Source organism: Eschscholzia californica, unplaced genomic scaffold (assembly GCF_041429995.1).
Source record: "Eschscholzia californica isolate CP2 unplaced genomic scaffold, dmEscCali1.0.p SCAF_3, whole genome shotgun sequence".
Taxonomy (NCBI): Eukaryota; Viridiplantae; Streptophyta; class Magnoliopsida; order Ranunculales; family Papaveraceae; genus Eschscholzia; species Eschscholzia californica.
The window spans coordinates 36,326,743-36,344,393 of record NW_028238420.1 but is presented as its reverse complement, the minus strand read 5'-3'; the positions used below and the strand labels follow the sequence as shown (position 1 = coordinate 36,344,393).

The 17,651-nt window shown below is 32.8% G+C and overlaps 1 protein-coding gene across 1 annotated transcript in view; it reads right to left on the bottom strand.

The window, feature by feature from the left end:
• LOC147549904 (uncharacterized) overlaps positions 1 to 15,973 on the bottom strand; it is a 32,986-nt gene extending 17,013 nt beyond the window's left edge. The window contains exons 1-3 of the mRNA XM_086668396.1: positions 15,866 to 15,973; positions 15,514 to 15,637; positions 15,226 to 15,368 (exon numbers count right to left, since the gene is read on the bottom strand). Of these exons, the coding sequence (XP_086524522.1) occupies positions 15,226 to 15,368; positions 15,514 to 15,637; positions 15,866 to 15,973 (375 nt within the window). The remainder of the gene's footprint in view (positions 1 to 15,225; positions 15,369 to 15,513; positions 15,638 to 15,865) is intronic.
• Positions 15,974 to 17,651: the final 1,678 nt, after the last annotated feature.

Here is a 17,651-nt window from a genome sequence, read left to right as displayed (position 1 = left end):
ATACGATATTCACGCGAGTTTCTTATATCTTATAGTTACATTCTCAACTAACTTGACTAGTGCTAACTTGTGCCTTGTATGGAGTGTATCTCAATATAAATAATTAGTCGCATACACACTCAAATTATATAACACAACTGTAACAAAGTTATAAGGGGTCAACATCAAACTTACAAAAGAGACAAACTAAAAGAAGTAGTGATTTTAAAATAAAGGATCAAAATAAGAATTACACGGCCTATATGATAGGCAATTAAAAAGTAAGGGGCAAAAAGAATTTTACCCATACAAATTTGAAATGAAAAAGTAGGTTGATACCCCTCTCCACCGAGCCAATGCCTAATCCATTATGTTATTTGTGTTGCGTTTCTATGTAAAGGCATTGAGCTCTATCGAAACAAAAGACCTAACATTAGGCCTGTGGGGGCACGTGACCCCACAGGCCCCTACGTAGGTCCGCCCCTGACCATTAGTATGAGCATAACAAGGTAATGCTTCTCATCAAGATGATTTTACCAGGCCGCGACTCTGGGGAATAAAGAAAAATCTTCGGAGAATAAAAAAGTTCTCCAAAATTGGTCAACTACGATTGGCATTTTTCTTTCTGTTTTTTGTTGTAGGGCATTTAATTTTGGAGTTAAAAACATTAAACTTTTATAATATCTCATAAAAGAATTTAAAAGAAACTTTTATAAATTTAAACAAAATATTTTTATGGATTTAAACCCTAAACTCCTTCCAAGTGTTTCTTCCTTTCTTCATCTTCTTCTCCAAAGCTTTGTCTTCTTCTAATCACTAAACCCTGAAAACATGGAGAACAAACCTAACATGTTTAGAAGTGATGACAAATATGTTTTAGGGCTCAAAGTAATTGATTTCTAGGGTTTAGAATGTGTTTACCTCTCTTGGACAGGATTAATGGATGGAGAAACTTGCTTTGGACGTCTAACGGAAGATGTATTAAGCTTCAAGAGATTTTGTTTGATGATTTCTATGATTTAGAACATTTTTCCCTCTTTATCTCTCTAACTTTGTTTCTGATTTTAGAGAAAAAAAAAGGTAGTAGGAGTTGGAGATTAGAGGAAGATAAATAAGAGAATTGATGGAGATGGAAGAACAAAACGTTTGGCTAGAAGTTATGGAGGGGACGAGGTGGGTGAGTTCTTCTCCAGAGAAGAAGAAAGATGAAGAAATGACTTACAATAAAAGAAATTTACTTGAAGTGAATTTTGTACATTGTAAATTTTTCTGTATTCTCCATAAGAAAATAATCACTGGAGATTTTAAAAAAAAAACGTGAATTCCCCAGAAAATTTATTCCCAGAGCCTTTTTTTATTTTCCAAAGTCGCAGCCTTTTACCAAGTAGAGGAAACAATTATTTATTTGTTCAAGAGAAAAAATAGATACAACTAAGATCAAACAATGTACAGTTATTATGCAGATATCATCATTGCGCAATGTATTTGGGTCTACATAGTATAAATAGGTAGAAATAATCATCCTTTCTGTACGCTCATGAATGCACAAAAAACATTTCATTTCTTTCTTAACAATGAAAATGACATCGTACCCAATAAATAATTTAAAAGAATTATTGCAAGTCAAAAGAGGAATATAATAAGTTTTTTGAAATGTTTTAAATTTAGAATTAGGAAGGGTAGTATTGACATATACTTGAAAATAGAGGGCCATATTTGAATTTACGAAAAAAAGGGGGCCATAAAGGAAGCTGGTCACAAAGTAGGGGGCCATATAGGAATTAACTCAATATATTTTTGTGAAGACATCTTAAGTTTTTGGGCGCATGAACTTCTAGCCCGAACCCTGAAATAATAAATAGGAGTGATTACTTGAAATTTCCTCAATTAGTTGTTTGTGTTGTGAAAAATAAAAGAGGTAGGGAAGAAGAAAGATGATGAAAATATAAGCAAAGAGATAAGGGACAAGAAGAACTAGAGTTGTATTCATATGTTTGTAGATGATTTCTCTACTTTGATATATTGGTATATTAGGTACATTGGTACACTAGTTTGGTACATCTTATTCACTAACAAGAAAGCTCCTTATATAGGCCTCTTGATGAGTTACAAAACTAATGGAGAGTAATGGTGCTTGAATACAAATAATGGTGGAGAACTTATGGTGGTGGGAGTTACCCAAGTGTGGTGGTCATCCACCATAAATCAAAGATTTATAACACTCCCCCTGGATGTCCACCACATCAGATATTGCCTCATTAAAACCTTACTAGGAAAACCCAATGGGACAAAACCATAGTGAAGGAAAAAGAGTACAAATTCTTTGTTTATGTACATCTTTGATGAACACATAATCAGCCTCATTAAAACCTTGTTAAGAAAAACCCTATGGGAAAAATTCTTAACGAAGGAAAAAGAGTACTTTGTGAAAATATAGTATATAGTGTCTTCATAAACTTGCTCTCCCTCATGAAGGTTGAGGGCATTGTTCAACTTTTTATCGTCAGCTTCTTTTTGGTATTATACACACAAATGTAATGAGTAGCATTTGACATTTCAAGTTGCATCTATATAATGCCTTAAAGTTCAAGTATACTTTAAATCGAAGCTTGTTAAATCCTTCTGGGATATCAATTGAAGTCACTATTTAGTGATTCGTATTTGTGTATCATGTATATCGGTAAGATAACTATAACAGCTTGTGAAATTGATGCACTTATCACATTTCGTTGTACAATCCACTTGACACGCATAGGAGGTGTTAAATTCATCATTCGATGACTTTTGTCTTAAAATAGAGTTGTCTCGCCAAAACCTTGTCAGAAAAATCCAATCGGGCAAAACCTGAACGAAGGAAAAAGACTACAACTTTTAAAAAATTGAAATAATTTTCAATATGCACAGTTGCCTCGTTAAAACCTTGATAAGGAAAACCCAATAGGACAAAACCTTAGCGAAGGAAAAAGAATACAACGTGATTGACATTTTATATATGAATGATGGTTGTTTTCTAAAACCACATTACAACACACATAATGTATTGTCTGTACTATATTAGGTACTTCGGGACCTGAATTTCCATGACATATGATAAGTTAAGACAATATGAGTTGCTTTGAACTATAGCCTTTTAGTAATTCAGAATATGTTCATTTTCAAGATTTTCGTTACTCGAATAATCTTTTTCAATACTCTACTGTCAAACTTTGATAAACTCTCCAGGAGTCACAATAGGATTTATCAATCCTTTATAATTCAACTCTAACATATGTCTACTTCATTACCTTCAGGGTAACTCTTGGTTGGTGCTTCGACTTCATGTCTGAACACTTAAAATTTTTGTAAAAAATCTAAAAATAATGAACTATCTCGTCAAAATTTTACCAATTACTTATAGTAACTCGGGATCAACATGCTCCCAGTAGCTAGTATTTTCATAAATACATCGTCTGAAATGATTTATTTGATTTCTCAAATTTTAACATCATACATCGTTTAATAATCTCATGTATTTGCCTAAGTAAAAGACCAATGTCTCTTTTTACACATATCCTCATCGAGGAATTTTATTGGGAATATGAATCACATATTCATTTCTAATGTTATAGCCTCTTCAGGAGGATTCTTTTATAAAATTATTCCTCTAGGAGTAATGCTACTTTGATTAGCTTTGATCATTTTCCATGACCTTTATCCGTGTATGAGAATATTAAGCTCTGGAAACTATTAAAATTTGGAGGTATAAATCTTCGTATATTGATTCCAAATGAGGGGACTCGATCAATATCAAGTATTTTACGACATTTAATATAGGACTTCCTCCCCCTAATGTCGATAGATTTTCGTCTTATTTATGTGCACATACTTCAAGGATGTGACATAGACGAAAGGGAAATCAATTGCTTCAGGCAAATTTTGATTTCTATTTTTATACCATATGATTTGTTGGACCAAAATTATTATCTAATCACAACTTCAGGTGTGAGCAATTTGCTCTAATAACAACTTCAGGTGTGATTGATTACATATGAGATGTCATTTCATTCGATTTTTTTTTATTAAAATCCATCATCACTTTCTTTGTGTATTATAACTTCAGATGTAATATGAAAGCAGATATTCAAAAAATTTTATTTTCCAATAATTTTCAACTCGTTGTCATCCATAGACACGTAAGAAGATATTATCACAACTTGATGAAAATTTTATTGCGATACAAGTGCAACCAAAGGTGTGATATTGTATTCTCCTTAAAAGAATTTCACAAAAATTGGTTGTCTTCCACCGTGAAGAACTTTTTCAAATCTAATCAGACTGTATGTTGATACAGTGAAATGAGATGTTCATTTTTGCCACTTCATTTCAATCTGAACTCGATGAAGTATTTTTCTTACGAGTTCAGTTGTGGACTCTTAATAATCAATGGAAAGTAATTCCAATACTAAAATATCAATATTTTTCATTCTCCAGGAATGAGTAAACCAATTTTGTTTTGCAAGGGTTCACCGTTTTGGTGATAATTAACTTACTCATATTGGTTACCAAACTTCAGGTTTGTAATATCATATAGAAATAGATGATTCAATTTCATTGTAACCAAACTCAGATGGTTAAATTTTCTCCTGAAAGAATCTTTATTAATAGGTCTTATAAGATGGGAGAATTGAATATGAGATAATTTTATCATCCTTAAGATATATCTAAAAAAATTATTAATTGTCATATATCTGTAAATTTTTTTTTTTATCAAAATATGCACTTAGAATATATTCATAGAACACCAAATATTAGTTATGAGAGGAAGACTAATTTATTTTTGAAGATATAACTTACATTAACCTTACCATCGAATGAGTTGCATTAACATTCATATTAGATTGGAATGTTAATCCTTTCATCTATGCAATTCTCATATCCTTCAGATATGATTTAATATGTCTCAACAACAATAAAATAAATTATTAGCAATAATAAGAATAAAAACTTTGTAAATTCAACAAAGAAAGGTCCAAATACCTTTTAACTTACCAATAACAATTGATCAAACTTACAAATCCTTTATGTACTTATATCTTGATCAAGGAGTTGATAATTTCTTCTTCCCTTTAATCATAGAGCAATCTGTGCTGATAACGTGTTGTGAAAAATAAAAGAGGTAGGGAAGAAGAAAGATGATGAAAATATAAGCAAAGAGATAAGGGACAAGAAGAACTAGAGTTGTATTCATATGTTTGTAGATGATTTCTCTACTTTGATATATTGGTATATTAGGTACATTGGTACACTAGTTTGGTACATCTTATTCACTAACAAGAAAGCTCTTTATATAGGCCTCTTGATGAGTTACAAAACTAATGGAGAGTAATGGTGCTTGAATACAAATAATGGTGGAGAACTTATGGTGGTGGGAGTTACCCAAGTGTGGTGGTCATCCACCATAAATCAAAGATTTATAACAGTTTGGACTTTAAGACCGGTTTGAATAAAATTCAAAAGATGAAGTTATTAGATGTTCTTTTTCTTAACAAAATATATATATTTATTAAAACGTATGTAAATATGTGAAATTTTTCGTTCTCCAAATTTTTATTCCATAAGGGGAATAAAATTATGTTATTTATGAAAATAACTTCAGTTATAAAAACTTGAAATGACCATTTGGAGAAAATGTTAACATGAATTCCAAATGAATGAGTAAGTTTAGAAGGATGTTGGAATAACATTTTTCCTTTCACGGAAGCCTAAAATTGGTTGCTTGTGCAAATTGGAAGTCAAAGTTAACGGCCCTACCAATTTTTCATTTTCAAAAGTTTGTACCATCTCTCTTTCCTAGGTTTCAAGAACCAAAAAACTTTTTTCAGTAGCCGGTTTTCTTCAGAAACCCTCGCCAGATCCGGTGAGGGTTTCGTCCCTTTCTCTCTCTATCTCTCTCTCTCTCTTACAGTGAATCATTCGTGGCGGTGCGAGTTGTTCATGGTGAGATCATGTCATGGAGGCTAGGTTTTGGATCTTCTTTTGCTTAGTGGTTGTTATGGGTGGTGGTAGTGTGTGAATGGGGTTTAAGGCTAGAGCTGGTGGTGTTTCGTGATGGTGTTGGGGTAGTGGTGTGGGTTATGTGGTGGGTTTGAGTGATGGTGGAATGGTGTTGCAGTGGTGGTGCTACTGCTAATTCCATTGGGGTTTTAGTGAAGATACTGCGGTGGTGGCGTGGGTAAAGTGGGGGTGTACAGAGGTGGTGGTAGTGGTGGTGGTGGGGTGGTGGAGTAAAGGGATATGTTTAACAATGCTGGTGGTGGTTTTTATGGGAATGGTAGAGGTATGTTTTATGGTATGAGAAGATGGTGGTTTTGTGGTTTGATACAGGGTGGCTTCTTCGTCAGGACAATGGTTTCTCACAGTGACGGCGGTTTTTCTTTGGTGGCGGCGGTTCTTTGGTGATGGTGGCGGTTTTTCGGTGACGGAGGCGATTTTCCGGTGACGGAGGCGGTTTTCCGGTGACAGCGGCGGTGGTTCTTTTAGTTTTTTCCTGTTATTTTGTCGACCTTTAGGGTCTTTTCATTCACGATCTTTAGGATCTTTTCGTCTTTCGACCTTTAGGGTCATTTTATTGAGTCAGTGTCTAGTCAATTTTTTTCTCTTCATGAGGTACTTTACATTTAAAAGTAACTCTCATGAAGTTTTCAGAGGAGAGAAATAAGAATTATCATCCATGTAACATTGTGATTTAATCACTTATGAATGAAAAATAGTATCGCTTGGTTTCAAAAAAAAAATTTGTACCATTTTAATTTTTTTTGATATTTTATCCAAGTTAAAAGAAAAGTCAATCTTGAGTTGACATGACTTTCAACTCGAGTTATCTAGGTACTGCGTCTGGTCACTAGACGAGAGTGAAAATAATCTTACATCGCATGCTTTAGTAAATTATTTTCTTTAACGTTTTTCTAGGTCCCACAAAAACTTAGTATGATCACATTAGATTAGATTTTGGCTTCAAAAATTAGTTTAATGCAAAATTATATTGTTAATTGAAAGCAAAGAAGGAGATACAAGTATAAAAAAAATATGAAGATGATTAAAACCCTCGGTACAACACTAAATCGCGAAAAATACTTTAGTGTTAGGAATTTGAAGATGAATATAAACCCTCGCTAAAACACTAAATTAATATGTATGTACACTTACCTTATTTTACAAGTTCTATTTAAAACTGATATCGATTATGTTATTATAAACATGTAAGTATATTTGTCTTATATGTCCAAGTGTTTAGTTCAAGAATGACCATCAAAGAAAAGCAAGAATAAGTATGAAAGTGAAATTCGTTCCGCTATCTTTTTACTAAGATAACGTTGTTTGTGTGGTAGTTTACATAGTAATCCTTTATTTTTGCCATTGCTTTAATAATGTTGTTTTAATAACATTTTTATACGAACTTGTTTAAGTTATTTTAATAACATTTAAAGTAGTTTAATAATTTATTTAGTTTCTTTATTAAATTTATAAAAAAAATTATAAATTTATAAATTTATAAATTTTAGTTTCTTTATTAAATTTATAAATTTTAATTTCTTATGAAAGACCTTTTCTATCATTTATCTTAAAGTAACATTTAAAAGTAATGAAAACAATATAATACTAATATGTTATAAATAATTTATTTAATATTACTAACGTGTTTAGATTATTAATATTAATAAGTTATAATCACTTCTCTTTTTTGAAACAGCGAGAGAGACTGACAATGAGAAGGATAAAGAGAGAGAATAAACATGAAATAATATTAATAGGTTATTGTTAATTATGAGAATTTATTTCCGGACCTAAATCTATAAAAAATGAGATAATAATGTAAGACGCAATGATTAAGGCATAGAGGCACCATGTGTCTGGAAGGCATACTTGGAGGTAATTAACATAAACTTTTCATTTTTGTTCACTTATGACGTAAAACGAAGACGAGGGCGATGACTGAAAACAATAAACAAATTACTGCTATAACTTGTTGGTAAGTGGCCATTTTCATAATACAAAGGTATAGAGTTCGATCTTCTCATAAGTCTAATTAATATCATTAACTAAACACAAGCTTTATAAAAAGTATTTGTATCTCGCACCTCTATATCAGAAAGATGGAAATAAAAAAATTTTAGAATTATGTAATGCAATTCTTAGTATAAGAATTTGAGCTTACTTTTGCATTTCCTTGCACTTCAACTAAATCTTTTCGTTTTTATATTTTTAAACTATTTTAAAAGTATTTATTTATGAAATCAATATACATATATAGATAAAATTATGGTTTAGAAGCTTTAACATTCAAAAAAATCTTTTAAATATTAGTTGGCTAAGTAATTATGTATTTATAGGTTGGTGTTTAATTACAGTAGCATCTTCGTCCAGATCATCTTATTAAGTTAATTTATATTTTTAAACTGTATGTAAAGATTGTTATGTATTTTCAATTTTTAGTAAAACTTAAAATAAGGTATTTCTATGTGAATTAAGATTTTAGAATTGCTATATTACAAATATTAGTTTAAAAACAAAAAAATTCTATTTATTCAGATATTAACATACATAAAGCAAAAAAAAGAGTAATGGGAGTCCACCCTATTTTATTACTTTATATACATTTGAAATACAAAAAAATTAAAAAAAAATCAAGAAGCTTTCGAGTTCTGAAATCTCTAGTTTGTTTTTCCTTGACAAAAACAACATTTTTAAATCTCCTTTTGTTGGTGTTTCTTGTTCATTTCTAAAAATAAATTTCAATAGTTTATTTATAGACGCTCAATTCATAGAAATATATTTTATCATCATTCAAACCTTAAGATTACTTAGTATTGTCAGAATGATTTAATATGTCATATGTAAAAATATAAATTAAAAATAATAGTTGAAAAACAGAATAAGTTATTTTGAATATGTACATACTTCCTCTTGTGATTTTTACAGGGGATTTGCAAACTAATAGAATGCAAAGTCCAAGTTCCTGTTAGGTAATAATATTTATTATCTCAAACTCTACGGTCAAGTGTACAAAGTAATAGCTAATGAATGATACGCTTGTACGTACCATCAAATTATGTTAGTATATATATAAATAAAAGGTAGAAAATGTTATACATACTATTTATAATTTATTAATATTAACTCATCTATTTGTCTAATTAAAAACCTAATTATTAAACACAATTATAATACTAAGATAAATTACTTATAATTTATTAATGTTATATTATTGCTATCACATTTAAAAGGTTGTTTTAATAATTTAATAGTATTATTATGATAGCATACATATACTACCTTGCTTAAGTTATTTGAATAACATTTAAAGCTAGTTTAACAACTTATTTAGTTTCTTTCTTAAAAGTCTTAACTCAAATAAAACAAATTACTAAAGGTTTATACTATACATAATAAAATATTATAACATGATTCGAAAATTTAATTTAAATCAAATAAATTAACAAATAATTTAATATCATAATATTTATCATAATCACAATCCCGTGCTAGAGGGTGTATCGAAAATCTCACGAAACAAACACCTCAAAGACAGTAACGTTGAGAAGGCATTTACCTTATGTTTACAAGTTTGTAGTTCAAGAACTAATGTCGATTATGCTATTATAAATATGTATTTACATTTACCTTATATTTACAAGTTTCTAGTTCAAAAATGGATGTTGATTATGTTGTTATAAATACTAGATATAACCCGTGCCTCCGGCACGACACAGTTCGTTCAACTAGAAGAAAATGCAATATGATGAAATGGATGTTGAATTCTATACAACGTGAAGAAATATATTTGTGGTTTGATCCAGTGGTGTTTGCCATCTATACATAGTCATTACATGATGTCACACTTCAACACGTAAATTTTGTCTTTTTCAAAACTTCTTCATTATCCTACAAGCAGTTTAATTTTAATTTTTTCGAAAGAATCGAGTGACAAATATTGACTTACAATTGATAGAATGAGATTGAAATCAGAAATTAAGATCTATCGTTATGTTATGTGACAATTAAAAAAAATAAAATTATGATTGAAACACTTTAGATGATACAATACCTAAGCAAATTAGGGATTCTGAATTATGTATGACACGATAGTTCAACTCTATTAACATTCAAAAACAGAATGACATGCTTCAACATTGACATGAAGCGATCTAAAGTAGTAGGGCATTTAGTGGTTTGGTTTGGTTTTATACTTGTCATATTTACTCAGATGGTCGTTATTAGCATGATGGTAATAAATTACCAATTCAACTACATTATATAATTACAACAAAAAAAACTACATTTTAGTAGCATGGTTGTTCTTAATTTCTGAAAAATCAAACTAATAAATGACATATAAGACAAAATATCAATTGATGACTATAAGTTATACACAAACTACAACTTTGGTTCTAGATCGAAAATAAAAAATTACATACGAAAAAAATCTGAAGGAAATTCGAATTTGTTCTCACTACATTAAGGGAATAAAACCATCTTAATTGCCTAAAGAGACCCTCAAAGTTCAAAAGTTCTAAAAAATGCTCACAATTCATATAATGTCTGTCTCTTGGACTAATTGTCTCGGTGTCCAATTTGTTTGCCTTTCAAAAAGCTTAAATATAAAAGTTATTTTGCGAAAAAGGCATACATAAGTACATAGTAGTTTGGGGCATGAAAATGTTCTTTTTTGAGTTTGGGGCGTGTAACACCCCTATTTTCTTATTTATATCATATTAGGTGGAAATAACAAAACTCTAAGTCAATTTGGATTTGGGTCTAATATGAAGAGTAAGTTAGTGTGGGCTTGAGTATCATAAAATAGAAGTGGGTTAGAAGGAAAAATAGGGTTGGTTGCGTTGATTATATAAAAACGCGTGTAGAGCCTTTTTGTAGATCTAGAATAAAACTTAGAGAGAGAAAGAGAAATGGTATTCTTTGGAAAAGATTTTGATGAACAAATTGAAGATATCTATGTATTGTTTATGATATAATTGGTATATCTTCTTAATCTCCAACAAGCCACTCCTTAGTGAAGGAATAATGAATAAAGAAGAAAGGAGATAGAGTTCTCTAGAGAGAGAAAGAGGCATGATTGTGGTCTTGATGTCATTTAAGGCAAGAAGAGGTAGATTTCCTATCTCCTAATTCTTTTGTAGGCTTTTTCAATTTATTCCATGATAGGTTTAGTGTTTTTAATCACATAAGTTCTATAAAGAATGATTGAATGATTTAGATATTAGTTCTATCTTGAATTCTATAAAATATCTATAGAGGACAATATTTCGGTGTAGATTAAAATTGAATCTGGTATTGATTGATAATGAATCTCGGTGTGTAACTTATATGGTTGGAAAGGTCTGTTTGTCTACTTTCTATTGGTTCAAACGGTTCATTAATTGGATTTCCGAGTGAGGAGTTATAATAGTTTTTGTACTAGGTGTCGAGACAGTCTCCAATGAGCGAATTTATTGAGATAATTCACATGGTTTCCATTCTTTAAGCAATGTATTTCCTAGGTAGATGATACCTTATAATGGTGAGTGTATATTTGTTAACTATTAGTGTTATTTGTTTGTTTGAGGTTGTGATCCACGTGAGGATCTATTATGAGCATCATCCATTTTGACTTGTCATGTGTTGTTGGCTTGAATGGTTTGGTGAACTTGTTTGTAATTCTTTATTAGAGCCAATATTTGTGGTGTGATGCTATTATGGGTGTGTGATGCTATTATGTGTGTGATGCTATTATGTGTGTGATGTGAAAGATTGTTGTATTATGAGAGTTAGTATTGGATTAGAATGCGAGGACATTAAAAACCTAATAATCAGGAATATAAATTGTTAGTTTCTACATGTATGAGGTAAATAACGTTGTATTATGTTAGTTGTCACATTAAATTTCAGATAACGTCAACAATGAATATGAATGCAATGTTTCCTTGATTGGAGATTGAGTTTGCCTACCCGAGACTTAGGTTTGAGGAAATCTACTGCAGTTGGGTTTTAACCCTGCTATTTAGTTTTTCAGGTATTGATAGTGCACTCATGGTAGGCGTTGCTCGTGGATCCAGTTTGAAGGTCTCAAATCTTCGATTTCATGGCGTTAGCTTGAGATTTGGGATTTGGGGCGCTACAGGGCGTGGACCATCTTTGACTAACTTTATCATCCAAAAAGTAATGGCGTCAAACAATGATTAACGTAAGCTACCTCTCACGTTAGTAAAAAAAAGTGAGATGCCCCAAACACTAGTTTTATTTAAATTTTGATGCCCCAAAATCCAATTTTTCGAATTCAAGTGTCCCTAATACTATAGCTACAATTCTTTCAGAAATATTCAAAATAAAATCAAATAAATGTAATAACATCCATAAAATATATTTACATAAACCTGCTTACTCAATATTTTTTTTTTTTTCTCTCTCTCTCTCTCTCTTTCTTTCCTTCTCCCTTACTCATTGTTTCAGCGAAGAGAAAATTTATTTCGTCGTAACCCTCCTTCGTCTCCGACGAAGGGAAAGGGTCTCATGTGAAACCCTAGTTCGAGGTTACTCTGTAATTCTCTTACTTTCTCTATATATTCTGATTGTTGCGATGGAGGGGAAGAATTTCACTTGAAATTTTAAAACTCTCCATGCGGGTTAGCAAGAAGGGAACCCTTCCTTATTTTGTTGAGACAATGAGAAGACGGAGAGAGACAATAATAGGGTCCATCTAAGATTTTTTCACCCAAAACTTGGATTATCCTGATACAAAATGTCATTCTCTGTTACATCATCGTAAATTTACTACCTTTTGATCTTTTTGAAAAACACTAAGCTACTTGAATATTGATAGAGATTATTTTTTAACAATAAGATACTTTAACATTTATGAACAAATGAATATTTATGAATGTATTCATTTTTAGATCAATTATTTTGTGACAAATGGATGAAATACAATCAAATTTCGTGGTCACACGTTCTACGATATGTAGGTTTGTGTACGAGGTTCATGAGTTTATGTGAGTGTAGAAGTTGACGTGAATATCGTTAATGGAGGTAAATAGGTTATAATATTTTTATTTGAATATTTCTGAAAAAATTGCAAAACTTGTGTTAGGAGCATGTGAATTTAAAAGTTAGTGTTTGGAGCATCTGACGTTTTTAACTAATACAAGAGTCAACTAACGTTAAGGGTTATTAGATGTCGTTACTTTTTGGATGATAAAGTTAGTCAAAGTTACTTCTTGCCCCAAACTCAAAAATGAACATCTTCATGCCCCAAACTCGTCACCCGATAATTATGTTTGTCCGCAAAATAACTCAAAAATAATTGCCTCAATTTCACCCCAATCCCTTCTTGTTATTTTGGAATCGCATGGCTTTATTTTGTGCTTACGTTTAGTACTAGTAGTTCTAAAACAACATGCTTGAATTCAATTTGAATATTTAGCATAAATCAGAAACGGGTTAGCAAGCTACATTCGACATTTGATTACAGACTATACAAGCAGGTTTCTTCATTTTTTGCCCTCAATGGCACAAAATAAAATTAACGTGAACTCCTGTTGATCTCACATAGTTATGCATTGTTCAATCGTATCTATTCTTTTAAACTGAGTGAATTCGGACCCTCTTATCTTGACATGCCCACATATTGAATGCTTCAGAATAACCTCTTATCTTTTCTAGTTTGAGAGGATTTTCTTGGTTCAATAATTCAAGAATTAAAGCCAAACACACTGTAAAAGATAAGTGAAAAGCATATTTTGACACAGAAATAGAAAAGCAGAACCTAGAGACATTGTAACGCGGTAACTACTCAAGCCTTAACTGTTATCGATAGCTTTTGAAGTTAACCATAAGAAAAGATATATTACTGTTTCACCAAGAAAATCATAAGAAAGCATATAAGGGTGGAGATATAAAGCAATAATTCAAATGAAATAATATTAAATGGAAATCGACAGAAACATGCTTGATTCAATACTGAAGATGAACTCACCTCTTGTAGTCTGAAGATTGGAGAAACACTGGGGAAATGAAATCACCTCTTGTTAACTCAAAAGAAATGAAGAAGAAACAAAATTCATTAGAAAATAATAATATTCCAAGAATCTTTCCATTTAATTTTCTAGTTGGAGTAGAAAACAATCCTAACACAACCTGATATAATAGTATTTTTTCTAGTTCGATCAGACAATTGATCAGATAGATGCATTGCAGTTCCATATGACAAAATTTGAAATACATAGGATCAAGCAAAGAGAATCTAAGATGCAAATTAGACAAGCATACATATATAAAATCGAGCTGAAACAAAGATTTTTAGAACAAAAACGAAGGAAAATTCATACCTGCAAAGAAGGAGATGAAGAGAGGAAGATGAAATACGGAAAGTGGAGGACTTTATAGAGAGTGAAAGTGATGTAGACGCAGCGGAATTAAAATAAGAACAATAAAATAAACGAAGAACTGTAAAGAAAACGATAAATAAACTAAAACTTAATTAACTTCAATGGTTTTTCTCTTCAATATGAATAATAAAATAGACTAGACCTCCTTTTATAGGATAACAAACTTTCCTAGATAGACTCAAACTAGGATTCCTAAAATAATAAAATACTCAAAACATAGAAACTTCAAAATAAAGAAATATCAAATTAAAGTAACTTCCTAATCCTATACTAACTAGGACTACTATTATGGCCGAATAGGATGTGGGCACGCGTGGACGTGGGCCCACATGTTATGCGCCTGCATCAGCACCCTGTTCCCCAGAAGGTTCGTCCCGAACCGAATGTTGGAAGGAGGTAAGTTCAGCAGATCCTTCCGCGATCGGCAACAAAGTGATAATCTTCTTCCACGGAAACTCATAAACATTCAAACGTCCCTTGTAAATAGCATCCACATCTGACTGCCAAGGGCGTCCCAAAATAATATGACAAAGATCCATATCGGTAACATCACAAGTAATGTCAGGCAAATAGAAAGAGCCAATAGAGAGTGAAAAGGTACACATGCGATCAACACGTGTAGCATTACCGGATTGAACCCAAGCAGTACGGAAGGATGTGGTTTTGGAATAGTAGGAATACCCAAGTAAGCTACTAGTCTAGATGAAATCAAATTTTCCACACACCCATTATCAATAACAATCGTACAAACTTTGTTCAATACCGTACCTCGTGTAACAAATAAATTTTTCCGTTGAGAATGACAGGGTTCAAGAGGAGTAAAAAGTACCCTACGAGTTACTAGCATAACACGGTCACCTGAATCAGGGTCAATATTGACATGATCGATCTCCTTATCGAATGAATCCAAGTGATCTTGTTTTTCCACCAAGTTTGCCTTACCACGTAACGGGCAATTATTAGAATAATGACCTGTTTCAAAACAACGAAAACACTTACCCGTAGGTAGTTTTTTATATGGATTCAATCTGTAGGTGGTCGAACATAATTGGAACGATTGAAGTTCCCTTATAGAGTGATCGAGAATCTGACTCAAAAGAACGAGCCACACTAATACATTCAGAGACGGAAGAGAATGGACGGAGGTTGACAAGATCTTTATTATAACCTCGAAGTTCATCTTTGAATTTTTCCAATTTCATGAACTTAGTATCGGGGAGATTAAGCCGAGTACTCAAACACTGAAATTCGGAAGCATATTCTTCAACTGAACGTCATCCTTGACGACAACGAAGATATTCCAGACATAACTGATTTTCGTAATCAGAAGGGAGAAAACGTGTCATCATAAGTGGTTTAAGTTCAGACCACGAGGATAAGGGAGGAAGATTTGATAATCGTCGTTGTTCAGATTCTTGTTTCCAGCATGTTAAAGCTGTTTTTGAAAGATATCCGGTAACACATCTTACCTGTTCTTGTCCGTATACCTGCATAACATCAAAGAAATTTTCCAAATGAGCAATATAATCCAAGAAGTTTTCAATGTTGATGGAACCGTCATATGATGGGACGTCCATTCGGATACGGTACGAAGAATAAGCCGGTGGAGGATCGTGATCATCATCGGGATGGTGGTCGTCGGGTTCGTGATAAGTGGGACGTGGTGGATGAGCAGTACGGTTTCGTTGTATGGACCTAATAGGGTTCGGTTCTTGATAGTTGGTACGGGTTTTGGGTCGATCCGGTTCATAAGGGTGGGTTCGGTTTTGAAGACGGGGTTCATGACGGTAAGGTGGGTAGTCGGGTTCAACGAAGTGTGTTCGGTTTTGTTCACGAAGTTCCTCTCGATTATGGTGATGGGTCAAGGGGAATTTTCGGTCTCGGTTATGAGGGGAGGACGGGAAATCGGTGGGTCGGTTGGTGAATGATTCGGTTTGCCGGTTTCGGGTGGATGGATAGGTGTCGGAAAAACGTTGAACTTGGTGGGTGAGGGGTTCCGGTTCTCGGTTGGGAAAGGGGTGGTGGGTTTCGGTTCGGTGGTTCGAAGACGAAGTACCTCGGTTCGGTGTGAGGTGGGGAGATACGGCTTGAGAGTGTAGGCGAGTGGGTGTATCATTCGTATTTCTCGAGAAGTCTAGGTCACGGTTAGGTTGATTAATCTCGAGTGGGAGGGTGGTTGGTGAGTAGTACTGCCGAGGTGTATGGAAGGGGTATTGTTGGGTTGTTTTCGGGTTTGTAGTGGAGTGGTGAGAGAACGAACCGGGTCGGGTTGATGTGTGTTGATCGGTGAAGGAGAAAGGTGGTGTGGTTGGAACGGTTGTGGGGTTTATGTATGTTAATGGGAAAATCAGTTAGAGTGGTGGTGTAGGGTTGGTGTATGAACAAATTGGTGGTAGGATTGAAGTCGGGCATGGGTTGGTGATAGTGTGGCCGAATAGGGGTAATGGGATTGGTGTGGTGATGTCAATGGTTGTGTTGGTGGTGGTTGGAGGTGGTTGTTGTGATGAGGTTTGAATTGTAGTAGAAGAGATAGGAGTGGTGGTGGGAGAGGGAGACTTACATATGCCTTCGAGTTGTTTAGATAACTTCATGATGGAATCATTGACTTGATCGAATCGATGATTGATATTGTCGAATTTTTCCAAATTTTCCTTCTTGTAATTTTCGAAAGCTTCTTCCAATTTTGTAACCGAGGATAACTTTTTGTTGATGTTGTCCCATTCGGAGGCAAAAGTTGGTGTCTTCTCTTTGATTGTTGTAGCAGGAACGGTAGGATTAACCATTGTGATTGGTTAAAAAAAATGGCTCTGAATACCACTTGATGTAGACGCAGCGGAATTAAAATAAGAACAATAAAATAAACGAAGAACTGTAAAGAAAACGATAAATAAACTAAAACTTAATTAACTTCAATGGTTTTTCTCTTCAATATGAATAATAAAATAGACTAGACCTCCTTTTATAGATAACAAACTTTCCTAGATAGACTCAAACTAGGATTCCTAAAATAATAAAATACTCAAAACATAGAAACCTCAAAATAAAGAAATATCAAATTAAAGTAACTTCCTAATCCTATACTAACTAGGACTACTATTATTGCCGAATAGGATGTGGGCACGCGTGGACGTGGGCCCACATGTTATGCGCCTGCATCAGAAAGTCGTATCTTTTGGAGATATATAGTAACGAAATTGAAGTAGATTAACGAGTGAATAAAGTCAGAAAACTAAAGATAGAGATGGAAAAAAGGCG